This window comes from Phyllostomus hastatus, unplaced genomic scaffold, assembly GCF_019186645.2.
Source record: "Phyllostomus hastatus isolate PE091 unplaced genomic scaffold, TTU_PhHast_1.1 phas_scaffold_442, whole genome shotgun sequence".
In the NCBI taxonomy this organism is placed as follows: domain Eukaryota; kingdom Metazoa; phylum Chordata; class Mammalia; order Chiroptera; family Phyllostomidae; genus Phyllostomus; species Phyllostomus hastatus.
The window spans coordinates 3657734-3685093 of record NW_025334030.1 but is presented as its reverse complement, the minus strand read 5'-3'; the positions used below and the strand labels follow the sequence as shown (position 1 = coordinate 3685093).

At 43.7% G+C, this 27360-nt stretch overlaps 1 protein-coding gene and 2 pseudogenes across 1 annotated transcript in view; all 3 read left to right on the top strand.

Annotated features, from left to right (window-relative positions):
- The window catches only part of HMOX2 (heme oxygenase 2), a 38763-nt gene extending 11438 nt beyond the window's left edge, over nt 1-27325 (top strand). The window contains exons 2-6 of the mRNA XM_045820746.1: nt 21898-22023; nt 24381-24498; nt 24911-25402; nt 26363-26489; nt 26582-27325. Of these exons, the coding sequence (XP_045676702.1) occupies nt 21938-22023; nt 24381-24498; nt 24911-25402; nt 26363-26489; nt 26582-26709 (951 nt within the window). The 5' untranslated portion in view covers nt 21898-21937 and the 3' untranslated portion in view covers nt 26710-27325. The remainder of the gene's footprint in view (nt 1-21897; nt 22024-24380; nt 24499-24910; nt 25403-26362; nt 26490-26581) is intronic.
- Nucleotides 1650-2990, top strand: LOC123807114 (annotated as a pseudogene).
- Nucleotides 19619-19931, top strand: LOC123807252 (annotated as a pseudogene).
- Nucleotides 27326-27360: the final 35 nt, after the last annotated feature.

The window sequence follows — 27360 nt, the reverse complement described above, 5'->3', positions numbered from 1 at the left end:
CCAGTGGCTTTTTAATACAAATGGCTTGTCGTGGCTCATGGTTCAGATTTTCCTAAATTCTCTCAAACAAACAGCATCTGGCCTCAGTGTGCCCCATGACTATTGATAAGTGGCCCTAGGCCTAGCCCAAGTGACGAAGCAGTGGTCCTTGGTTCACAGCTTGGACTTGCTTGGGCACCTCTAAGCCCAGCACAAGTAGCAGCCAACTGCAGATTGCTTTGTAGCTTATTTGGGTGGCCCTGGACAGAACACAGGTGGTGGCTGACATTGGCCCATACTTCCTGGTAGGCACCAGAGCCTTTGCACCCAGTGGACCTCTACAGACCACACTGGAGCACCACCACCCAAACACCTCCACAAGTGACACGCTCCAAGGGTGGACTCAGCGGGCACTAGTGCCTTGCTGAAGTAAGTCCTGCTCTGTAGAGTGGGCCCTTGCACAGTTGATTCTCCACGGTGGTTAGTGGTCAGTGGTCACTGCCAGTCCTTGCAGCTGATTGTCCTGAGTAAATCACTCCCAGCGACCTGCCAATAGCAATCAAGGCTCAGCTGCAGGAGGGGGGTGTGCACAGCCCACACAGTGGGCCCACCTGGAATGCCCAGCGTGGGTATTTGGGGCGTCTGTGCCATTGGACCCTATGGGACACTTACTACATTAGGCTACTCTACCAAGCCAGGGAGTTGTAGTAGTTCTACCTGTACATGGAAACAAACACAGAGAGGCCAAAATGAAGAGACAAAGAAGCATGGCCCAAATGAAGGAGCAGAGCAAAACCTCAGAGGGAGAACTAAACAATGTGGAGACAAATGGTATGGTAGATGCAGAGTTCAAAACACTGATTATAAAGGTGCTCAGTGAACTTAGTGAGAACTTAAGCAGCATAAAAAAGAACCAGTGAGAAATGGAGGATACACTAAAATGAAGTATAGTTTACAGTGGATCAGTGGTAGAGGGGATGGAGCTGAGAAGCAAATCAGTGATTTAGAACATAAGGAAGCAAATAAACACACAATCAGAACGACAGAAAGGAAAAAGAATCCAGAAAAATGAAGATAGGAACCTCTGGCACAATGTCAAGCACACCAACATTTTGCATCATGGGATTGCCAGAGGAGAAGAGAACAAGAAATTGGAAACCTGTTTGAAAAATAATGACAGAATACTTCCCTAACTTGGTGAAGGAGGTAGACATGTAAGTCCAGGAAGTGCCGTGAGTCCCAAACAAGATGAACCCAAAGAGGCATACACCAAGGCACATCATAATTAAAATACAAAAGGTTAAAGAAGATCAAAAACATGAACAGTAAAATGGTAATGAATACTTACCTATTAATAATCGAATCTGCCTCTGGCTGGTGTGGCTCAGTGGGTTGAGTGCCAGCCTGCAAACCAAAGGGTTGCTGGTTTGATTCCCAATCATGGCACATTCCTGCATTGTGGGCCAGGTTGCTGGTAGGGGGTGCCCAAGAGGCAATCTCACATTGGTATTTCTCTCTCTCCTGCCCTTCTTTTCTCTCTGAAAAATAAATAAACAGTCTTTTAAAAAAGTGATTAAATCTAAAAATCAAAATAGACAAGCAGAACAGAAACAGAATCACAGGTATAGAGAATGTTTTGATGGTTGCAAGATCAGAGGGGGGCCTAGGAGATGGGTGAAAAGGTGTAGGGATTAAGAAATGCAAAGTGGGGCAGCTTCAACCTGAGTCTTGGTTTTTCACCTTTCTGCCTGAACAACATAAGCTTCAGCATGTGCTTCAGCTTCTCTGCAAGCTACTGGGCTCTGGGCTCTGTGCAGTTGCCCAGCTACCAGGTCCAGATGGCCAGCAGTGTGGCCAGTGTCTGTGCAGGTCCCGGGGGCTTGGGCTCCCAGATCTCAGTATCCTGCTCCACCAGTGTGGAGGGCAGTTGAGTATCTGGGAGCCTGGCTGCAGGGATGGCTGGGGGTCTGGTGGGCATAGGGGGCATCCAGAGCAAGAGACTATGAGATGCCTGAATGACTACCTGGCCTCCTATCTGGAGAGGGTGAGAAGCCTAGAGGCTGATAATCAGAGACTGGAGGTCAAAATATGGGAACACTTAGAGAACAAGGGACCCCAGGTTAAAGACTGGGGGCATTATTTCAAGACCATCGAGGACCTGAGGGCTCAGATCTTTGCAAATTCTGGGGACAATGCCTGTATCATTCTGCAGATTGACAATGCCCATCTGGCTGCTGATGACTTCAGAGTCAAGTATGAGACAGAGCTGGCCATGCACCAGTCTGTGGAGAATGACATCAATGGGCTCTGAAAGGTCATTGATGATGCCAGTATCACTTGGCTGCTGCTGGGGGCAGAGATCAGGGCTTTCAAGGAGGAGCTGCTCTTGATGAAGAACCATGAGGAAAAAGTAAATGGTCCACAAAACCAGATTGCCAATTATGGGTTGACTGTGGAGTTGGATGCCCCCAAATCTCAGGACCTCGGCAAAATCATGGCAGACATCTGGGCCCAGTATGACAAGCTGGCTCGGAAGAACTGAGAGGAGCTAGACAGGTACTGGTCCCATCAGACTGAAGAGAGCACCACAGTGGTCACCTTGCAGACCACTGACATAGGCACTGCTGAGACAACACTCATGGAGCTGAGACATATAGTCCAGTCGTTGGAGATTGACCTGGGCTCAGTGAGGAATCTGAAGGTCAGTTTGGAGAACAGCCTGAGGGAGGTGGAGATGTGCTATGCCATGCAGATGGAACAACTCAATGGGATCCTGCTGCACCTGGAGTCAGCTGGCCCAGACCTGGGCAGAGGGGCAGTGCCAGGCCCAGGAGTATGAGGCCCTTCTGAACATCAAGGTCAAGCTGGAGGCTGAGATTGCCACCTACCGCAGCCTACTGGAAGAAGGGGAGAACTTCAGTCTTGTTGACATCCTGGGCAAGAGCCACTCCTTACAAACCTTCCAGAAGACCACAACTTGCAGGATTGTGGAAGGCAGATTTGGTGTCTGAGGTCAATACACCAAAGTTTTGAGGTGTTAAAGGCAGCAGAAGTAGGGCATCCCTTGGTAGGGCAGAAGGCCAATAAAAAGTTCATTGAAAGATTTAAAAAAAAAGGAGTGCAAATTGGTTGTTACAGAATAGTCATGGGAAGAAAAGTACAGCACAGGGAATAGAGTAGCCAAAGAACATATATGCAGGACCCGTGGACATGGACAACAGTGTGGGGACTGTCTGAGGTAGTAGGTGGGTGTGGCTAGAAGGGGCAAAGGAGGGAAAATGGGGACAACTGTAATAGCATAAGTATAATTTAAATTAAAAACAATGCAGTGTAACATTTGTAAGTTATTGATCACAAAGCATCACATGCTTGGCCCCCTCCAAGGCCAATCTCAGTTCCCAGCCCCCATCAGCAGCAATTTTTTAGTAAAAATACTGTTCAAAAATGCTTACTCACTAGCCAGCCATTTTTCTTATTTATGAGATTCACTTTTAACTATCTGCTTTGTTATCTGCTCTTTGAGGATACCTTGATTTTGAGAATACCTTGCATTCTGGAAATCATTCAGTCACTTAGCAAACTCCAATTAGCTGAGTACTCTGTTGTGCAGTAGGAGACACAGATAAATCGGCTGTAATCTGGAAAACAAACATGTTAATAGGACACAAGTGCTATAAGAGATAATAAAAGTCTTTGTTAGGTTGTACTCTAATTAGCCTCTCAGGGTTAAGAAGCCAAGCCACATAGTTGCTATTAGCATTTGCCTATAAAAACTATTGATTTGTGTGGATTCCTCTAGTTCTCAAGGTTCCCTAAAATGTCTTGAGGTTCTTTTTCCATCTTCTAGGAGAGCAGCCTTTGTAAGTATACCTGGAAAGACTGCTGAGAAATGTATAAGGTACCAGACTTTTTCCAAGGGGCTTTTCTTGGACTCCAAAGTCAATCTTAATTTCCCTATAGCCTTCTGGGGACATTCATAGTTTATGCATGTGTCTTTTAAATATGGTATTCCAGCTCCAGCCAAAGCCTCATCAAGAGTTTTCAATTGTGTCCTGTTACAAAAGGAACATATTTTTGAGTTTATCATAACAAACATATTGCCATGAAAATAATGATACTCATTAAGAGTTTCCAAAGCCTGGAGGGATCAGAGAAAAAAAAATAAACACCTCAGTACCGCTTATAGAGATGTAAATAGGGAAAATTCCTTATATCTGGAAAACAGAAGATTCCAAAAATCAGCATTATTTCAAAAAGTCATAAAATTGTAACCCTCCCAATCAGTTCATTCAGTCCTGTGTAATTCAATTTGTTCTGTTGTAGTTCAGTTTTTCCATTAGTTCTTTGGACCCTGCCTGATAACTGAGGGTGACAGGGTCAGTCATAATTCCAAGAAGTTTGCAAGCCTGTCCATTAAGTTTCACATGATTTGCTCAGTGAACTGAGTGCCACAACCACTAGAGGTTTTGGTAGACATACCCCAAGTGGGAATTATATTTTCTAACAATTTCTTTGTCATTTTGAGGGCCTCAGCCTTGTGGCACAGTAAAGCTTCAACTTATCCAGGAACACATACACACAACAACAGGAGCATAATGATAACTCATACTAAATGGCAGCTGAATGAAGTCCAGCTTAAATGTATTATGGTGGATGAAGGAACAAAAACTGAAAGATGCCAGGGAGCTGGGAAGAACCAAGTGGCCATCTTTGGCTTTCCATAGTCCTGACTATTCATTTAATTTATAGCCATTGTTCACTCATCTTAATTTTTGATTTAGGAGTAGATTGTTGCCATGTTACAAGGACATCAGGACGGCAAAAGTGTGCAATGAGGGGTCATTTTTGCAAAAACAAACAAACAAACAAACAAACAAACCATGAACTCATACACTAGTACCACAATCTGATACTCAGGTTCAGTAGTAATATGTGTGTCCCGCAATTTTGAAAGCAGCATCTTAGGTGAAGACATCTCAGATTTCCACAATTTCACATATATTTCTGGAACATTTATAACATATAAATAAAACATAAGGCTCAGTGTTATTTTTTTTAATTTGACAGTGCTTCCCATGTAATTTCAACACACAAAATAAGCCTAGTTAGTTAGTTTAATATCGGATTGGCCAAAAAGTTCATTTAGTTTTTTCTATAAAATAAAAGACACATTTTTCATTTTCACCAATAAGTTTATTGATTTGGATATACTTTTTTAAATTTTATTTATTTATGTTTGGAGAGGGAAGGGAGGGAGATAGAGAGAGAGAGAGAAACATCAATGTGTGGTTGCTGGGGGTTATGGCCTGCAACCCAGGAATGTACCCTGGCTGGGAATCAAACCTGCGACACTTTGGTTCGCAAGCATGTGCTCAATCCACTGAGCTATGCCAGCCAGGGCTTGATTTGGATATTTTGAGTATGTCAGCTATCTCTCATGTGGTATCATGTTGATTGTTCTCAATTAATGTCTTAATTTGATCACTGTCAACTTCAACAGGTCTACCTGACCATGGAGCATTGTCCAGTGAGCAGTCTCCAGCACAGAATTTTGCATGCCTCTTTGGACTTGTTTGATCAGTTACAACACCTTCTCCATACACTGCACAAATCTTTTTTTGCATTTCAGTTATGTTTTTACCTTTCTTGAAATAATAAAGCATAATATGCCAAAAATGTTGCTTATTTTCTTCCATCTTTAATATTAAAATGGCTACACAAAAATTCGATTTTGATATATTTTTAATGCATGCTGATAAGACAACTGTCACAATACAATCTAACAAAATTGTTTCAAATGAAGTTAAAGACAACTAAGCACTGCAAGAGCCATCTTACAGAAAAGAAAAACCAAATGAACTTTTTGACCAACCCAATATTGCTCTTGTGAGGAGAGAAAACTAATCTTTTGAGGTGTTCCAGGGGACCTTCTGAAACACCCCAAAGTTATTTCCAGGTCAAGCTTCTGTAACTTACATTTTGGGCAGTTTGTCAAAATATGTCAAGAATTTCGGACACTCAACTAAACAGTATTGTGTATCACTATGAAACCATATTATTTGTATACCTAAAGTGATGATGAAAAGGTATCAAGTTAAAAAAGTGCAGATTAACAAAACTTTAGTTTTTAGGATTCAGAAGGTTGTTTTCTTAAGTATTATCAAGGACCTGATCACAACATAGAAAATTATTTTAATAAAACATCGACTCTTTCTTGTAGAACACCTTCTATAATATCTGGAATAGAATAATACAAAGAAAACTTTTTTTGAGAGTGAAAAAGAAACAAACTGTTACTCCTTATTAGCTTACTTTTTCAAATTGTTCTATTACAGTTGTCCCAATTTTGTTCTTTTGATATTTAGATTTGTTAATTAAATTTCTATTTTAATTCATCTTAACCATATAAAAAATCTCAAGATCTTCACAAACCTTCTACAGCTTCCTCATTCCCTCTTAGTTTGTCTCTCATTCAGAAATAACCAACCTTATTTTAGGACAAACCTCGTTCTTTTAATTCCTTCAAAAAATATATTTCCATACCCTATACCTTCTGTTACTAAATACATACAGTTAGTTTCCATCTTAATTAGAAATCTTATCTCTTAGGAACCTCAATTTTTAGTGACAGCTAAAAGGTAAGCAACTAGTATGCTTTAGATTGATATCTTTATGGGTACATTGAATAATTTCTAAAAACGTATTTCCTTATTTCACAATTTTTGTAAAGATTTTATTTATTTTTAGAGAAAGGAGAAGGGAGGAAGAAAGAGAGGGAAAGAAACATTGATAGGAGAGAAACATTCATTGGTTACTTCTCACATGTGCCCTGACTGGGGACTAAACTCTCGACCTAGGCATGTATCCTGACTGGGAATCAAACTGGCGGCCTTTCACTTTGCCGAGTAACACCCAACCAACTCAGTCACACTGGTCAGGGCTCCTAGCACAATTTTTAATGTGATAAAAAACCATGCTTATTAATGAGCCCAAATATCTTTAGTTTCTCTATAATAAGCAGAAAGTAGATAAATCTGTGTTTACTATTACTGTTTCATTATTTTATTTGGAAGTAGTCTAGACATTCAATGAGTATCTATTATTTAATATAGCTAGCAAATCTTTAAAGTTTCAGGTTACCAAAGAAATGCATAAAACTATTTAACTACAGTATAATTATTGCTAAAAGGTTTGCCTAAAGGAAACTTTTTATCCCATTTAGATTTACTTAATTTACTTGCCCCTAACAATTAAGTTTATATTATTTACAAAAATTTGATCATACCAAGTTATTTTTCTTGTTGACAAATTTTGTAGTAGAGATAACATGAATTTATTTAACTAATAAACTCCAGGTAGAATAAAAGAATTATTAATGCTGTTGATTTTAAAGATATGCATATTTAACCAAACTAAACCCAAACCACCCCAAATCATGTGATTCTGAAAAGTGTTTGGGTTAGTCTGTTTACTAATTTAAAATTTTGCTTAGATGACTAAATCTTTGTATGCTGTAAGAATTTTTAAAGCCATTTTAAAATTATCATAGAATGCATTCCACTGTTTTTGAGAGGCTTGGCAAACACAAACAATAGATAATGGAAAGTGAGTGTACACAATAAAGTTGAAGAGCTCAGAAGGCAAAAAGAATGGCTCCAGAATGCCCAAACTTGCCCTGGCTGGTATAGCTCAGTGGCTTGAACGTCAGCCTGTGAACCGAAAGGTCACTGGTTTGATTCCCAGTCAGGGCACATGCCTGGGTTGTGGGCCAGGTCCCTGGTTGGGGGTGTGCAAGAGGCAGCCAACTGATGTTTCTCTCTCAGATTAATGTTTCTCTCTTTCCCTCTCTCTGAAAATAAATAAATAAAATCTAAAAAAAAAAAAAGAAGAATGCCTGACTTTAAGGTGGCAGATTTTCATAGAAGACAGTAGTGCTGGGTGGAATATAAGCTCAATATGGCTGGAGATGAAGAAGACTGGGGAAGGGAAGGAGCCTCAGACACTCTTTTACCCCCTAAAGGAGGCAAACTACGAAAAGGAGAGGGCTTCCTTCCCCTTTAGGGTGGCTGCAGCAAACAAGTCATGGGACGAACTCTGACTGGGAATTGAACTCTGGCTGCTACAGTCAAATCATTTAAAACAAATTACATCACCAAAATATCTCACATACACTCATGCATTCCAAACATACAGTACTTTCAGATTTAATTTGCCAGCTCTAGACCAAATTCGAAACCAATTTGAAGTTAAAAACAAAATTGCATGGCCCAGACTGAGACACAGACTCAACAAATAACAGATACAGTTCCAGTAATCAGTTACCTGTGCCTGGTCAGTGGTGAGCACTGCAGGTTAATCCTTGGAGTAATCAGGCCAGGCAGCTGCGCAGACAGAGCCTGAAGAGACTGCCAAAGGCCGAGGGTCCCCTGAGCTATAGGTAGAAAGTTGGTTCAGGGCAGATAAGTTCCTTAAACTATAGAAATCGTATCCCCATGTGGAATTTAAAGATGTTACCCATCTGGAGGGAAGTGAAGTAGAATGGGGGACAAGAACAGTAATGCTGTGTGAGACAGGCAAACGGGACTTCCCTGTCCAAAATTAGAAATGGAAGCAGGAAGAAATGGAAGGAAGGGACCAAGCAAGTCCCAGACAGACAAGATGGTTTGAGGCAACAAGATGATCCACAGTGCCAATGGGATAGTGCCAAGAAAAGTTTAAGCACTGCTTCTGAGGTGTAAGCAGGATTTCCCAACCTTGGTACTATTGACATTTTGGTCTGGATAATTGATGATGGTGGTGGTGGTGGTGCTGGGCGCGTGTACTTGTGCTTGTGTTTTCTGTTCATCGTGGGATGTTGAGCAGTATCTCTGGCCTCTACTCACACTAGATGCCAGTAGCACGGCCTAAGCGTCCCTCCCTACTCAACCTGCCCACCCACCCAGGTGTGTGACAACCAGACATATCTCAGCCTCTCAGTCTGTGTGTGGCTGGTGGATTCTCTCAGCTTGGCTTAGTTCAGGTAACATTTGTTAGGTGCCTGTCACAGGTTGGCTGTAGAGATCATTATACAGTTCAGTCATTGCCTTAAATCCTTTGGTGTCACATCAGTACATGGGTTGTGCAGAAGGGACTTATGCCTGCTATTACAGACTTATTGAAACCATCTTCTAGAAACTTTTAGATGGATGTGTATTGAAATACAAAGACTTGTCTAAATTAATGGTCACATATGACACTTATACATACACTGAGACTGTCAGCAACTGTTATGGGGAGGCTGTGTCCTGAGAGTTTTATACTGGTGAAGAAAGTAAAACACATGACTGGAAATGTCAGACAGACCAGGCAGAGTCACAAAATACGATCTTTTGTTTTTCCTTTCAATCTTAGAAGGCTTCATTGAAGAGCCAGAGTATTTAGAAAGAGAGCTTAAGGGCATTTTGCTAAATAATAATTTTGCCACTTACATTTTTCTGCTTTTTAAGTATAGTTTGAGGAGTGTTGCAAGTATGTAGTTTGCTACAAAAAAGAAAAAAAGGGTAAGCCTCTTACTCTGAGAAAGTCTAATAGCTGCTGCTGCCATGGACATCAGCTTGTGCAGGATGGGGCCAACCTCTTGTGAGTTACCAGTTCTTGCTCTGGGCTTGTTTTATTGCTCCCTCTCCACGGGCAACCCCCTTCCCCTTTAGCTGCCAGAATCTAGGCAGTTATTGTGAAAAAGCCTGGGAATAATACCTTACTTTGTAGGCCTATGGAAACGCGTTAAGATTCCTTATGGGTCCAAAGTGAGAGATAGGAGCCGCCTTGTTAGATTGACCAATGCCATCTTGGCCTTTGGAGTTGCTAATCTTATAATTGGAGTTGCTAATCTTATAAGAAGTTTGTGTTGAACTCTTTTTTTTTTTTAAGATTTAATTTGTGAGCTTTTTAAAGATTTTATTTATTTATTTTTAGAGAGGGAAGGGAGGGAAACCTCAATGTGTGGTTGCTGGGCGTCATGGCCTGCAACCCAGGCATGTGCCCTAACTGGGAATTGAACCTGCAACACTGGTTCGCAGCCCGCGCTCAATCCACTGAGCTACGCCAGCCAGGTTATGTTGAACTCTTGAATGGACATGTACTCCCCGCAGAGGATCGATTTTGTGTTGTTGTCAAACAGTATCATCCCATATCAACCAGTCTGCATCTTGCTTTTCTAGCTCAACATTATGTCTTAAAGATCTTCCTTGGTCAGTAAGTACAGACCTACTCTGGACTCAGTTTAACTGCTACTTAGTTATCCGGGGAAGGTTTCTATTATAGATTTTACTTAGTGGTTTATAAAAGAATTTAGGCACATTTGAGTTATTTCTGGGTTTTTGCCATTATGAACTTGCAGCAAACCACCACTCTTCAAGCACTCTTCTGGAGCAGATGATGAAAATAATAAGAAAATTTTTTGAAAAGTAACCAGATTTTCTTTCCCCATCCTCCTCCCCACTGAAGCAGTTGGACAGCTCTGGCCTCTGGGCTCTGGGCTCTGGGCTCTGGGTTCTGGGTGTAGGGGGAGAACTGCTGAGAAGAAAACAAATGACTTGAACAAAGATGCTTCAAATACTTCACTATTAAATACGAAGATTTCTGGTAGATTGTCTTTATCAAGGGATTTTAACCTAATGTTTCTTCTATTTCTATTTGCTTTAATTTTTTTTTAAAAGAAAGTTGGGTTGACATGCTTCCTATCTATCACAGTACTGTTTCCAAAACAGACTATATATTTTCAGTAAACAGAAAGATAGGACTGAAGTGATTTTAAACATTCAGCATGTAGAGGATACACTTTCAGATTCTTGAAATTAGATCTTCTGTTTCTGCATAGTTACTATGGCAATGGGTGCTATAGAGATGTGCAAACCCAATTGTGACCTCCCCTGGTGTAGGGATGCCCCTAAACATCTGGCTTCATTGTTTACCAAGGTCTGGCAGGTCTGGCTGCTTCCATTTAGGCACCAAGTGGTGGTGTGTGCCATCTACCCATTTGGGACCAACTGTCTCCAGCCTTGGCCTGCCCTGCTAGTCAACAAAAGCAGGGCTCTCAGAGAAGAGTCTTCTCTGATTGTCATATAATCTGAAGGAGCCAAAGTGAGTGTTTTGGGGACATGCAGCAGCAGCTTCTGAATCTTCAAATGGGAGGCAAGCATTTACTTCTCAGAAATCATAGGATTGAGCTCACTTTTCATACTAAAAACAACAACAACAACAATTGCACTCAGTGGTTTAGAAAACCTGTCCACTGCACATGTAAATGCAATGTAGTGTAGCCTTGCTTTGCATGTTGCTAGTAGTCTGGTGACATTATACTCATCTCACGTGTTTGTTAGCTGGGGACATGAGAGGCATCACTTTCCATTCAGAAGGACTCAGGTTTGCTCCCAGTTTGTTAGCTCTTTGAATGACCTTGTCCATATTACTTAATTCTCTGATCTTAATTTCATTTTTCAAAAAGATTTTATTTATTTTATTTAGAGAGGAGAAGGGAGAGAAAAAGAGAGGGAGATAAATATCAATGTGTGGTTGCCTCTCATGCACCCCCTTACTGGGGACTGGCCCGCAACCCAGGCATGTGCCCTAGACTGGGAATCGAACCTGCGACACTTTGGTTTGCAGGCCAGCACTCACTGAGCCACACCAGCCAGGGCTGATCTTAATTTCTTTGTAGTCAGTGGGTCCCTGCTCAAAAGTAGCTTAGCCTGGCGTGCCCAGATCTGTTAGACTTTAGTCTAGTTCGCTTCCTCTGCACCACCCTCTCCTGGGTGAACTTGAGGGCCTTGCACTTCTTCAGGGATGCTCTTAAGGCTCCATCAAGCCTGTTTGGGCCTGTTTGTAGAGAGGAAAGTACCTGGAAGTAAGTAACACTTCTAGGTTTTCCAGAATGGAAATTTAGCGGAAACGTCTTAATCCACTTAATCTACCTACTCTCTCCCTCCACCTCCAAATGCTATTCATACTCATCTTTTGTGAAAGAAGCTGAAACCACAGATGACAATTGTTGCACCCAAGTGAAAGGAAATATGACCAACTCACATTAGTTCATAGGACACATGCTTTTAAGGTTGTTTCAAAGTTGGAATAATCATTGCTTGTTGGTACCTCAGGGTGACCCATAGTTTTTTCAGTATTTTCTCTGTTACAGCCACCCTTGTGGGATGTGTGGTGTCTAGGCTTTGTTCTTGTCAAATCCTGGCCTGACCATTTTAGAATTCAGTCAAGGCTACAGCCCCCACTGCCCAGATGCTTCTCATACTTCTAAAGTGTCTTTATCTTCTCAGCCCTGAGGCCTAGTCCTCTTATATAAGGTGGGGTGGCACTCAGGGGAGAGGAAAGGTCTTATATTTATTCATTCATAGCCGGAAGTGCTCTTTACCAGGACTCATCTTTAGCACCAGCAACAGCAGACTCCTGGCCCCTTCTCTGAGCTCTTTTCTGTGTTTCAGGTTCCGTCCTGGTGTCTGCTTTGAATGTTCAGTTACATTTGAGCATGCTAAAGGTGAGCACACCACCTTCCCAATAAGAAAAGCCTGCCAGAGAAGTTTTAGACTTCCTGTACAATGTCAGTTTTAGAGGTTACTAAGAGGCTAGTGCCCTTAATGCTCTTAGACTAGTTAGCAGTTGTTTTGCAATTGTATGTTTAGTGAATCTGATGCAAGAGCTTTGTGTCTCTGAAATCCCCACATTTCCAGGACTCATGTCTGAACTTGCTCTTTATCAAGAGATTAATAGTCATTCATTCAGTGAACTGTGGAACTGAATTCACCCTGTGATTAAAATGAAAAGGGTGAAGCTTGTGTATAAGAAAGATTTCCTGAGGATTGGCAGCACCAGAGGTTAGAGACCCCAGGTCATTTATAAAGTCAGGAGCTGTTGACCTAGATGCTGAGTTTTGGGAGGCCTCCCTCATCAAGTGCCTTGTTGGGTTAGAGCTGATTCACCCTATCCACTGCTCCCAATATCTGGCTTAACCAGCATTGATCTTCAGCATAGCATCTGCACTGTGGATTTCTAGCTGCTGTGGTCACATGTCTCATCTTGGAAAGAACAGATATTCCTGATGCCACCAGATGATGCCACCAGATGAGGGCTAAGTCAGAAGTCCTCAGTTGTGACCTACTCAGAATTATCTGTGGAATCACTGGATTTTTCACTCTTCCTCAGTATTTCATAATCACCCAGCTAACAGCTTTCTTTTTTTCTTCTTTTTTTAAAAAATTCTCACCTGAGGATATGTTTATTGATTTGAGAGAGAGGGTAGAGGGAGAGAGATTGAGATTAGTTGCCTCCTGCATGTGCCCTGACTAGGAATGAGGAGTAGAATTGGCAGTCTAGGTATGTGCCCTGACTAGGAATAGAACCCACAACCTTTTGGGTACCGGATGACACTCCAACCAACTGAGCCACCTGGCCAGGGCACAACTAACTATCTTTCTTTCTTTCTTTCTTTCTTTCTTTCTTTCTTTCTTTCTTTCTTTCTTTCTTTCTTTCTTTCTTTCTCTCTCTCTCTCTCTCTCTCTCTCTCTCTCTCTCTCTTTCTTTTTAAGATTTTATTTATTTATTTTTAGAGAGGGAAGGGAGGGAGAGAGAGAGAGAAACATCAATGTGCGGTTGCTGGGGGTCATGGCCTGCAACCCAGGCATGTACCCTGACTGGGAATTGAACCTGCAACCCTTTGGTTCACAGCCCGCGCTCAATCCACTGAACTACACCAGCCAGGAGGGCACAACTTTCTAAATAAGAGATTATCAGCAGTTGAGGCAGCATTACATTTCATGAGACACTTATTACACACATTAGCTCATTTAAGTCTTCATAGCACACTTGAGAAAGTGGAGCAGAGAGAGTTCTGTTATCCTATTTTATGGATGAGGGAACACAGCCTTTCAGAGGTTATGACTTACCTACACCATGAACTGCTTAAACATTGGGAATACAAATCTCAAACACAAACCTCTCTAGCTCTAGACCATTCCTCTGTGCAGGACCCATGCTGCCCTTCCATTTCTGAAGGTGAGCTGGGTCTATAGCATCAATCAACAGTAAGGTGAAGCCCTAGTAAACTGACAGGCACTGTCCTACCCCCTGCATTCCAGCCTGCCTGAGGTCTGCCTGTTTACCTAAGGCAGAAAACGGGTTGTGCCTCCTCAGCACATCTGTTTGCTGGAAGGATGCAAAACTGGCCCTTGGTGTAGGGTGTACCCTTAAAGTGCTGGGTTTTAAACATTGAGAAGGATAACAATTGCATCTCTCACTGCACCAAGAACAGGGCTTCTTTCCCCTACTGAGAGTTTCCTGGTGTCCTAGCAAGGTCTGAAAAGCTCACCAGGAGTGTCTTCTAGGATAGGAGCACCAGCTGGTAAACAGATCTGGGTTCATTCTCAATTCCTTTTGTAACATTTGAATAACAGCATTTGTTATAAAGTGATTTCACAACTATTGTCTTATTTGATCTTCCCAGTAGTCTTGTGGTATCTGAACACCAGGCAGGTATTCATTCCATTTTACAGGTGAAAAGTGGAGAGAGCCAGAGAGGTGTGGAAGCTTTGATGCACCTTCCTGCCCCTGGCTTCCTCCCTTTTGCTCCTGCTCCCTCCACAGTAGCCCCAGCGTTTTTTGTTCCCCAGATCACATACAGGGGTATAAGTAGAATGTTAGAATTTACTCTTTCTGTGTAGACAGATATTCAAAACAGAACTTTAGTGATGGGTGTGTGTGTGGGTGCTCCACAACGGATGAGAATAAGTCTACCAAGAAGACAAGATCTGTTTGGGGAGGAAAGGTGGCTGATCTCTCAGAGGAGAAGGGCCAGGAGCCTGTTCCTCAATGGGCTTTTATTGGGTTTATTTGCATAGGAGTACAGGGAGTATAGGTAAAGCTCATCAATCATTGTCAGGCAATAAGGATCAAACAATAGGTAACATACAAAGAACTATGACGGCTTATTTAGAGTTAGGGTCAGATAGTTACAGGGCCATAAAACTTTGGGGAAACAAACTCACTTCATGCTTGGACCCTTATCAGAAAATTGAGGACATTCTTAGCAAAGCAGGTTTCACAGGATTTTATGTATTCTTTCTTAGGTCTGATTGCCCCAGAGAACCTGCCCTTTCCAGCACAGGGCTGTGCCCACCTCCAGCATTGTTTCAGGCTTAGGTTGAGCAGGGGAAGTAAGGCAGCCAAGAAATTAGGAGACTTCTTGCATAGAGAATGAGGACTCAGAGTATGTCAAATCCGAGGGGCGAGGGCCCATCACCCCCTTTTGCTATAACCCCCCAAGCCCTTCCCTGACAGCCCCTTCATGACCATGCCTGTCTTAGCTCATTCCTCCTTTGAGGAATCTTACCTGTCATTGGCTAACTGATCATGCACTGGGGGCCAAGCAAGGTGAAGTAAAGAGGGCAGAGATGGTGCCCCTGCCAGGGGGATAAGCTTTGTCTCCTTATGTGGCAGGAAAAGAAACTGCTCTCTGTAACACTTGCAAGTTTTGTCCGGACAAAAGCTGAGTAAAAGTTATTTTTAGGTAAGGAGCTGGCTAGCGGGGTTGCTAGGTAACGATATCTCAAGGTCACTAACCTTGCCCCTGCTTCTGAATGCTTGCTTTCAGCAGCTGGTCCCCCTCCCTTTCTGCCTGTGTAACTGGTATATAAAAAGGACCCCTAACCCAGCCTTTTTGGCTCAGGATTTGGGAATTGACTCCCTTGAGCCCTGCACGTGTACTAAAGTTTGTGCTTCGTTATCTCCCCGCATGTGGGTGGATTTTCCACAACACTTAGTGGCTTAGGGTCCCAAGGTCTGTCACCCAGCCTTAGCCATGGTGGGTTACAGCTTCTGAAACCAGGCAGGGTGGTTCTCAACAGATGGGTAAACAACCTGTTTGTTTATATCTGCTGAGGCCTGATGGGAGTAAGTGGCACCATTCAGAATTTATTTAGCTTTGTTATGGTATTGTTGAACAGAAACAAGTATTCTCACTTAAAGGTGAAAAGCATTTAGGGGACCTAAAGAGAGAAGAAACAGATCCTGTAATCTAAAGAGATTATAGGGAGAGTCTGGAATTCTTGTATTCTCTGTTTTACTAGCAAAAACACTTATGGGGCACGTATAACACATGGTTTCTGTGGGAGGTAATACATCATTTTTGAACTGTGACTCTTCTGAATACCACAATATAAGTGGGTAGGGTAAGATCATAGACAAAGATGAATACAATGGAGAGGTATTTGTTCAGCCTAAAGAGTGAAGAGAACACACACCCACATCCACCCACCTACCCACCTATGGGCTGTTGGAAGGAAGCTGCACCAATTACCATAGGCCAGCCTTCAGACAAAAGAAAGCAGAGGCCTCATTAATTCCAGTACTGGCTAAGAAAAGGAGTCAGAGCCTGATGGATTGCCTACCCTCATAGGCATGGTGAGGAGCAGCCTGCTGGGCCCAGGGTTACTGGATGTGGAACTTGACCTGTATGGAGGATTCAGAGAAGTGCTGGCCAGCCAGTGCGCAGCTCTGATGTAGAGAGGGCATCTGAGGGCAGGGGCTGCAGGGGAGACCCTGAGCCTTCCAGGAGCAACAGAGAAAACACAGCATAGATAGATAAATGCAGGAGCTAGCCCAGCTGAGCCCTAAGATGTGAGAATAGCCTGAACCAGCTCAGAGGCTGGAGAAATACAAATAAGTCATTAGAAAATCCAGACCATAAGAAAGTGGAGGGTGAGGGGGGGAAGTTAGAAGGAAAGAAGGGAGTGAGTCAGATCTGAAGAAAGATAAAACCAGTTCCGTACCAGTTAATTTAGAGATATATTAACCAAATAAAATTGGGGGGTTGTATTTTAGAATTTAATCTGTATTTTGTTATTCACACAGCCTCTCTTTATTTCGCAAGCTTTCTCAGTAGGCAGTCCATTTGTGCATCTGCAGCAGTTATAACTTACGTTGATGTGTCTAAGTGATTTGGAACATGGTATTGAACCCTGAGAAAACTGAGTCTGAGGGAGTCTTCATGCTCTGACACTTAGGAAGCTTCTGGTTTAGCTGGGGAAATATGACAAGGGCACTTGTGGAACCCAAAGATTAATCACTTCTTTCTTTAAAAAAATCTTTCATTAATGTGATACCAGTACAGGAGTGAATTCTGAGCCACTAACTGCTCTCTGGGAGGTACGTAAGTCCTCTTGATGTCCAACCACAAGCTGTTAAGTGGAGAGAGAGCTGCAGGGGACCCAGTGCTGGAGTCTAAGCGGCCACTTAATCTCCTCTGGCTGTTTCCTACTCCGCACATGTGGGATAACCACACTAGCTCATGTTGTGGCATCTGATGAGGCACGTTAGCTCATGCTAACATGTGACACTCATATGGAGTGTCACAATTTCAGAGTCTAGGGGGAATTGTTCTAATTCTAGGGAGCTAGTTGCCCTGCCTTTCCTTCCCCCTTCACCTACCTTCCACTCTAGTGCTGGCCTACTTAGCTCAGCAACTGGTTTTCCAGGACAAAGAAAAAGAACAAGAATACAAAACAGAATTGTTATAGCTGAATCTTTACCATGCCTTTTTGTATCACCAGGTATGGAATGAGTGATAATGTAGTCCTTAAATGGTTTCCCCTGGCAATAGTGCACTAAGTTAACTGACCTTCAAAGTTTTTCTATGAGTCTCCGTGGAGGAAGATTGAATATATTTGAATGTGTCTGTTTCAGAAGCCCTTGTGCCTTAGGCCTGTAGTTTGTCAGAGGCAAAGTGTTTGAAAAGAGTGTTCTGGATCTGCTGGAAGGAACATTGGTGATAGGGATGCTGTTGCCATTTCTATCAGATCAGGTGTGGGAGTGAAAACCAGTAATGATCAGATGAACAGCCAGGAGTACCAGGAATTATGGAGTTGTGGAGGTAGATTTTATAAACAGTCACAGCTTTCTGGTAGTAGTAGAGGGGTCAGATCAAACTCTTCAGAATTTGTAAGAGCAAAGTATAGGGCCCAGGGAACTTCCTGTTGATTTGTTAGTGCAGGGTCTTAGCTGATTTGCTTGGTCTGATTCCTCTCTATCTCTGCCCCTTCTCCCTACCTTTCCCTCCCCCTTTTCAAGAGCACTGAGTCACTTTATACAAAAGGAGCTGCCAGTTGGCTAAAAAAGTAATATTTATAGCTTTCCAAATTCCCTTCCTGTCACTAGCAGTATATTTACATATTTTTTCCAAATAGTTGTAGTCAGTATTTTTGGTTCTTTTAAAAAAAAATTATTTAAATTTATTTATTTATTTATTTGTAGAGAGGGGGAGGGAGGGAGGAAGAGAGAGAAACATCAGTGTGTGGTTGCTTCTAGTGCGCCCCCTACTGGGATTGGCCCGCAACCCAGGCACATGCCCTGATTGGGAATCCAACCTCGACCCTTGGGTTTGCAGGCCAGCATTCAATCCACTGAGCTACACTAGCCAGGACAGTCCTTTTTTAAACAAATAATACTCCTGGAGCTATTTCCCAGAGTGGAATCTTTTGGGATCATTTGGTTGTGTTTGTTGGGAGTAGGGTGGGGTGGGGCAGCTTCTTGTAGACAGGGATTAAAGTCTAGAAGATTTCTACATTAGTGATTTGCCCTCCAAACAGTCATCTGGGGATTCCAGTGGTTCCTGCAAAGACAGAAAGGATTGGAGTGTGGAGGTCAGACTAAGTGAGGACACGTAACCTTTCAGAGAATGAAGTGAATTGTTTCTGACGTTGCAAGGTGGCTTCTGAATGCCATACTACATGGTCATGCTTTTGAGGAACAGTGACCAGACCACAGGGATGGACAGAGGCCACCTTTCCGGGCACCCAGCCAGTATGGTTTGAATGTGCTGACACTGAGCCAAGAATGTTCTCCACACTCCGCCCCCAGGCAGCTGGTGCTTTTAGCCCATGTTAAAGACTTAGTATGCTTTTTTACCCCCTTTTTAAAAAAGTTCTTTCTTTATTTGTTTTTAGAGAGGGGGGAAGGGTGGGAGAAAGAGAGAGACATGAGAGACCATGGGTCAGTTGCCTCTCATGTGCCCCCAGCTGGAAACCTGGCCCGCAAGCCAGGCATGGAATCAGTGTTGTGTTTTTCTAAATTGACCACTAAAAATGGCTGGAAAAACATATCAATCAATAAACCAAGAGATGTTGAAGAACTTTAGCGAATGCTACTTGAGTCCAATGATGAGAATGATAGAGTTGAATGTCAAACTGAAAAAGTGATTCAGAAGATGAAGATTAGGTGGAAGTTTGTTTAGAAGATTCGGATACCAAGCAAGATAGTTCTAGTGAAGAAAGTGAACATGAATTAGACATGAATGAGGAGCATTTTTTTTGAAAGTATAAGGAAAATGGAGGAAAAAATCCAATAAGATGACAAATTACAAAACAGCCACAACCCCGCCTTGCAGCCTCACTGCCTCCCCAGATCTTCTGGTGCCCAGACATGGTCAACCCCATAGTGTTCTGTGACTTTGCTGCTGATAGTGAGCCCTTGGGCCGAGACCTCTTCGAGCTGTTTGCTGACAAAGTTCCAAAGACAGTAGAAAACTTTAATGTTTTGAGCACTGGGGAGAAAGGATTTGGTTATAAAGTTTCCTGCTTTCACAAAATTATCATGGAGATTTATGTGCCAGGGTGGTGATTTCACATACTACAATGGCACAGGCACCAAGTCCATCTACAGGGGGAAATTTGATGATAAGAATTTCATCCCGAAGCACACAGGTCCTGGCATGTTGTCCATGGCAAATGCTGGCCCAATACAAACAGTTCCCACTTTTTCACTTGCACTGCCAAGACCAAGTGGCTGGACGACAGGAATGTGGTCTTTGGCCACGTGAAAGACGCATGGATGTTGTGACAGCCATGGTGCGCCATGGGTCCAGGAATGGCAAGACCAGCAAGAAGATCACCATTACTGATTATGGACAACTCTAATAAAGTTGACTCGTGTTTTATTTTAACCACCAGCCCATTCATTCTATAGCTCAGGAGAGCACTCCTTCACCCCCATCTGCTTGGAACGTTCAATAATCTTTGTGTATTCACTGCAGTTCATTGGGTTCCAAATTTTCCTTACCCCTTCCAAGTCTCACTGGATTGCAGAGTTGTTCATGATTATGAAATAAAAACTAAACAACAACAAGAAAAAGAAAAGAGCCACAGAATATTTTGTATCAACTTCCGTTAGTTTGGCCAAATGCGAAAAATGCCAAGACAGAACTTGAAACTTGGGACTGCTTTATCACAAATGATATTTTAGATCTAATCTTGTTATATATAAATAAATGTATCTATTCTATCTTGAGCCAGTTTTTACGAGAAAGAGATGCTAAATGAATAGTCAAAACTGAATTGAAAGCATTTTTAAATCTCTTATATCTAGCTGGTTTACATCACAGCAGTCAGCTAAATTTTCAGGATTATGGGCTATCGGTGTTGGTTGTTCTGATTTTGTGAGCTACTTTATTAGTTATTGGTGCACCTGTGCTGTTCATCTGGCAAGTCCCCACATGGGCTCTCCCTTTGCACTGGAAGAATGGAGGCCTCCAGGGTGAAGAATGAGCTTGTCACATAGTGGGACCATGTTTCCCTGGCTGACAGAGGCCCGGTCCTGGCAGCAGGCAGCAGGACTGATTAGCCAACTTGTGTTATTTCCTTCTGCCCAGCAGAATGTGGAGTAGGCTGGGGAAAGTCTGCTTGCTTGGTGCTTCAGAGTAGCCGATGCAGGTTGTTGGGTACCTTTTGACCTGCTCTGCTTTAAAGTGGAGCTACTAAGAACAGCCTGGCTTAATGGTCTAGTTAGTGCCCTGTTCTACCGCTTTCTGCATGAGGCCACCCCACCTTTTTTATTTCCAGATTTTATGTATCTTTGAGAGATGGGGAAAGGAGGGAGAGGGAAACATCAATGTGCCAGAGAAACATCAATCAGTTGCCTATCCCACGCCTCTAACTGGGGACCCAGGCATGTGCCCTGACCCAGAATTGAACCGGTAACATTTTGGTCTGCAGGCTGGTGCTTAATCCACTGAGCTACACCAACCAGGGCCCACCTACCTTTTAACAGATAGGATGGGCTGGGTGTAAATGTGCTTGCTGTCAAATCAGAGCTGCTGTGCTTTATTTTTTTAAGCTTTATCTAAGATTATTTGTATATGTTATGTTTTAAGTAATGTTTAATTTTCATATAATTTCAAATATGCAGAAAAAAGATCTCTCATGTACTGTTTATTACAGGTTCACCATAAGCATTTTGCCTCATTTGCTTTACTTGTATATGTTCTTTTCCCTCTCCGCCTGTATGCATATGCATGTACACACACACAAATGTTCTCTGAACCAGTGGACAGTAAGTTGCAGATGGCTTGCCCATTTACTTTGGACTACTTCAGTATGTACTTCCTTAAAACAAGAACATTCTTGCCCTGGTTGGTGTGGCTCAATTGGTGGGCATTGTCCTGAAAATGGAGTCACTGGTTCGATTCCCAGTAAGGGCACATGCCTGAGTTGGGGGTTTGGTGTCTGGTCAGGGCATGTGCAAGAACTGATCAATGTTTCTCACATTGATGTTTCTCTCCCTTTCTTCCTCCCTTCCCCTCTCTAGAATCAATAAAAAAAACAAACAAACAAGCAAACAAAAAAAACCCAGGACATTCCCTTACATAATCAAAGTACAAAATTTAAAAAAAGCAAATTCAACACTGATACAGTGCTACTACCTAATCACCATCCATAATCAAATTCTGTCCATATTTGAATTTAGTCCCAGCAACAGCAGAGTTTTATTTAGAAAGAAAACACTCGGGAGGTGTGTGGGTGACTCTTCAAGGTGGGCAGAGCCAGCAGGTACTTGGAAAAGTAACTGCCATGGGTGCCACATCATCTGCTCCTTGTGTCTCTACAGGCCAGAGGAGTAAGAGCAGCAAGAACCACACTTGGAAACAATGTCAGTGGAACTGGAGACCTCAGAGGGAGTAGAGGAGTCGGAGAAAGAGAGCTCTGGGGCCCCAGAAAGAGAAAACCATACCAGGTAAGTGATGAGGGCTGGCTGTGTTGAGCCAGGGCCTGCCATGCCCAGCATACTTGGCTGTGTGTACTGGAGCACTGGGGTACAGTCAGGAGCTGTGCTGCTGTGGCCCCTGAAATGTTTGACTGTGACAGCAGACAGCACCCTGGGCTGTTCAGTATTCTCCCTGTGTGTCTCCAGGGAGACAGGGCAGGCACTGCTAGCGGTGCTGAGTAACAGAATTTGATGGTGTTTCTGGTCCTTTTTTCTTTGAAAACCCTAAGCGTTTTGTCATCTGGGTTGAGAAAGAGAAATAGTAACTAGAAGCAAAGTTGGTATCTAGAAGATCTTTTCCGGTATCTTCTAGACCCTCAGAATGTGGGAGCAGCTCCAACTCCAGGTGTTTCATGGTTTTTGTTTGTTTGTTTTTGTTTTTTTTACTGGGTAGGGCCAGTTCCTCTAAGCCTCAAGTTACTGGGACCTGTTCTTCATCTTTTTTTTTTAAATCCTCATAGGAGGGCATTTTTTCATTGCTTCTATATATAGAGAGAGTCAGGGAAAGAAACATTGTTGCAAGAGAGAAGCTTCCATCAGTTGCCTCCTGTATATGTCTGGACCTGGACCAGGGATTGGGAATCAAACCCACAACCCCTCAGTTACAAGATGATGATCCAACCAACCAAGGCACACTGGCCAGGGCTGTTCTTCATTATTCTTATCGTTATAGCCCTGTCATTGGCAAAGATCTTTTTATATTTGGAAATGATTGAACATTTGTCAGGATCAGCCAATCTCCTGAAGAAACCAGGGAGGCTGGGCCTTGAAAGGCCAAGTTTTTCTCACTCTGGTGGATGGATTATGTGTACACAGAAGCCCCTGCCCAGTGCTACCATCTTTAGGGTCACGTGTTCTCTGTCTTGTTTGGTACTGGCATCTGTCAGCATAACTCCATCCTGTGTAATTTTGTTAAGCAGCACACATGTAGGTCCTGCCTGGCTCTATCCTTGCCAGCATTTACCTCATTCTCATCCTACACCTGGACCCAGACACAGGTAGTCCCGGAGGGGCTGAGGGTCCAAGGTGGAAGGAAGGCAGCAAGGCTATGCCAGGAGATCCATAGTCAGTCTTTCACAATGGTGTGCATTCTAGGGGACACATTCCCAAAGGCTGGCTATTCCCTGGAGGAGTCAGCAAATGCATGCTTGGATAAGAGGTGTGTTTCTTTGGGTACCAGGTGGACACAAAAACAAAGCATCGTTCATTTGAATGGTTAAGAGAGACAGGGACACCATTAAGAAATAGGTTACTGTCATCCCACATTTCACACAAGCTCTTGGAAGCAGACTTGTATCTGCCTGCCCTGGGCTTCCTGGCAAGACCTTGCATCTAGGCTGGAGTCGAGTTTCTCAGCAGCCCTTGCCTACCAGGTTACAGGTTAGCAAGCCAGAGACCCTGGGGCTGGGAGGGACTAATTTACACACGCATACATACACATGTACATGCACACACGTACCTGGTTTCTGTACAGCAGTGATTTTCAACTGGTGTGCTACAAGAACTTTTAAAACATGTAATACCTGGCTAATCAGGGGCACTGACCTCTTTTCCCTTAGATTGTCAAATTAAAAAATGTTAATAACACAATAGCAGTCCCATGTGACTGCTGTGTCTTGAACCATAAATATATAGATCATATAATTGAGTTGCATTTTATTGGTCATGTTGCATAAGGTTGTGTCTGATTGGTTAATTCTTGGTACCAGAAATCCTTACATATAAGTATAGGCATCTGATTTTTTTAAAAAGTCACTGTAGAGTGCCTTGGCCAGGTGGCTTGGTTGGAATGTCATCCTGTACATCAAAAAGGTTGTGGGTTTGGCCCCTATCAGGGCATATACCCAGGTTGTGGATTCAATCCCCAGTTGGGGTGCGTACAGGAAGCAACTGATTGCTGTTTCTCTCTTACATTGATGTCTGTCTGTCTGTCTCTTTCAAATCAGTAAACATAACCTTGGGTGAGGATTAAAAAAAAAGTCACTTTGGAGCAAAGAGTGTAGGTTATTACTACTACTGTCACTTTTTGTAAATCAAAATTGTACCTATTTTTTGTTAGATTAGCAAAAAATATATTTTTTGATGTGCTGCACAATTTTAGTACCATATTTTGCTATATATAATGTGTACTTTTTTTGCCCAAATTTATGAGGGAAAAATAAGGATGTACATTATATACATGGGTATAGTGATTACATACCATGGGTATAATAATCCCATGTATATAATGCATACAAAAACATGGGTGCACATTATCCACAGCAAAATATGGTAATTAGTTTATGTGTGCCATGAGATTAAAAAGTTTGAAAATCACTGCTCTGTAGGATGGCCGACCTCTCTGAGCTCCTGAAGGAAGGAACCAAGGAAGCACATGACCGGGCAGAAAACACCCGGTTTGTCAAGGACTTCTTGAAAGGCAACATCAAGAAGGAGCTATTTAAGGTTTGTGCCTCAGTCAGGGATGATGGGGTCAGGTTGCGGGGGGGTTAGTCCCATGAGGAGGGTCCCCCTGGAGTAGCTCCAAGGGGAAAGTGAGGCTTTCTTACATTCCACTCTTCTTCTGATGTCAGCCCATAGTTTTCATGGCTTAAGTGGGTTACGAAAGTGATGTAAAGAGAGCAAAAGTATCCATGTTCCAAAGAGTTCATGTCATTCCTTTAAGAAACATAACAGTTTCCTGGGTGTGTGAAATAATTCTCTATAAAAATGGGCCTTTGGGGATTTGAACGGGAGTTGCTGCCCAAGCCTTTGTCTCCGGCTGCTCCTATGCAGTCGGTGGTAGGCTCAGGAGCCACATACACGCCAGGACCCACAGCCCTTTCTTTCCATGGTTTGTCCCCATCACCCTCAATAGCTGGCCACTACTGCACTTTACTTCACATACTCAGCCCTTGAGGAGGAAATGGACCGCAACAAGGACCATCCAGCCTTTGCCCCCTTGTACTTCCCCATGGAGCTGCACCGGAAGGAGGCGCTGACTAAAGACATGAAGTATTTCTTTGGTGAGGACTGGCAGGAGCAGGTGCAGTGCTCTGAGGCCACCCACAAATACGTGGAGCGGATCCACTATGTGGGGCAGAATGAGCCAGAGCTGCTGGTGGCCCATGCCTACACCCGCTACATGGGGGACCTTTCGGGGGGCCAGGTGCTCAAGAAGGTAGCCCAACGGGCCCTGAAGCTCCCCAGCACAGGGGAGGGGACCCAGTTCTACCTGTTTGAGAATGTGGACAATGCACAGCAGTTCAAGCAGTTCTACAGGGCCAGGATGAATGCTCTGGACCTGAACCTGGAAACCAAAGAGAAAATCGTGGAGGAGGCCAACAAGGCCTTTGAGTACAACATGCAGGTACTGCTGGGGGCCGGGTGGGAAGGGGCCTCAGTGTGAGCTGATCAGAGCTGCTTAAATAGGCTTTGGTGCATTAGGACAGATGCACTGCAGCTGGTTTGAGAGGAAGTTGAGGGACCAAACAGGCCACAGAGAGCAGGAGTCTAGTGATGGCTCCACCTTGCTTGATAGACTGCCTTTGTGTAATATTTTGGGAAGACTAAGGCCTTACCATGAAGTGGGCTTGGAGAGAATGGGGTTGTCTCCTTCCTTCTCACTACAGGATTATGGGTTTGAGAAATGGAGTTCTTCCTTTTTAGCATGGGTTGCTATGAAAAATCTTGCTTGGTATGTTCAAGGAGAGAACGGAGGAGAGTGAGGAGCATAAATCAGTTTACAAGTCCCTTTAAATGGTCTTGAGGCTGGGAAGGCTGATTTCTTTAGTGGGCACCAGTAAAGTGGCCCTGGAGGGGTGAGGGAGTGAAGTACCAGCCTGACCACAGTCCTGTTAGCCCTCTAATCTGACAGCAGGTCTCCAGGGTACACTCAGGATGGGTCACCACTTCTGGGGCTTCATTCTTCCCCGTTCCTTTTTCTATTTTTTTTTTTTTGCTAAAAAATACCCAGTGGCTGGAATTGGGGAAGTACCATTACTCACAGAGTGTTTTGGGTCAGCACTTTTGCTCTTATGTCTGTTTCCTGATAGTTTCTCTCGTGAGCTGTGTGTGGTCAGTGCCCAGGGATGATCCACCATGGTCAGCAGCCATGGGGTGCGGGACAGCACAGGTACGGGCCTATTTCCCAGAGCTTGTGCTAGGGAGAAGCGCCAGGTCAGTGTGGCTGTCCCTGAGTGGAGCTGCTGCTTTGCTGGTTTGTACTCCTGAGCACGCCTTACCTGCTGTAGTTCCCTCTGTGCAGGAGAGATTTCTTTGAAAGCAGTGTATGCAGTCCAGTAATGGTGCTGATTCTCTGCTCCTACAGATATTCAATGAACTGGACCAGGCTGGCTCCTTGCTCGCCAAAGACACCCTGGAGGATGGGCTCCCCGTGCACAATGGGAAAGGAGATGTGCGTAAATGCCCCTATTATGCTGCTGCACAAGACGGAGGTAGGTCTTGTCTGCCACAAAACTAAAACTTTCAGCATGGGTGTGTCAACATTCCCACTGATGCCATGTTCCCTGTTGGTGCTGCCACACAGGTGCCCTGGAGGGTAGCAGCTGTCCCTTCCGAACAGCCTTGGCTGTGCTGAGCAAGCCTAGCCTCCAGCTCATTCTGGCCACTAGTGTGGCTCTGGTTGCTGGCCTCTTGGCCTGGTACTACATGTGAGAGACCATCATATCATGTTGGTGCCCTCCTACTGAGTGACTGCTGGCCTGCCTCCACCTCCACCTGTGACAAAACCACCACCTCAGGTGAACTAAAAAAATATGCTGGATTTGAGAAAAACATCCAATAAAAGCCAGACACTAAAGCCTCTGCCTGTTAGTGTCCTCTCTGGGCCAGATGCTGAGCTGGGTGCAGGCCTACCCTCCCTGCAGCCTGCAGGCTATAGCATTGGGAACAGCTAGTGCCGCTCAGTGGACTGGCTTGGACCTGTGGAACCAGCTGTGCTTCTGGGTGCCCGCACCTCTCACCTGAGGTTTGCTCCTTTTCTGTTGTGTCAGCATTTAGGTAGGTATCTTTCCCTTGCTGGGAGGATAGCCAGTCAGGCCCAGACAAGTCTGCTGTCGCTCTGTGGAAAAGAGGGGGGCCCCCAGATGCTCCTGCTCTACTTGCAGGGCTCTCCTAGGGGTGAAGTGGGGGAACAGAAGCCAGAAGCCCTGGGAGCCAGTCCTCATCCCTCTTCAGCAGAAATCCCCAAAAAGGATGTGTCTAGCCATGGCCTTGCTCCTTTTCTGACTTGTGTCATGCTACAGCATTCAATAAAAAGTAGACTCTTCGACAGCTGTCTCCTCCTTCCTGGCATGGATGTTGTCC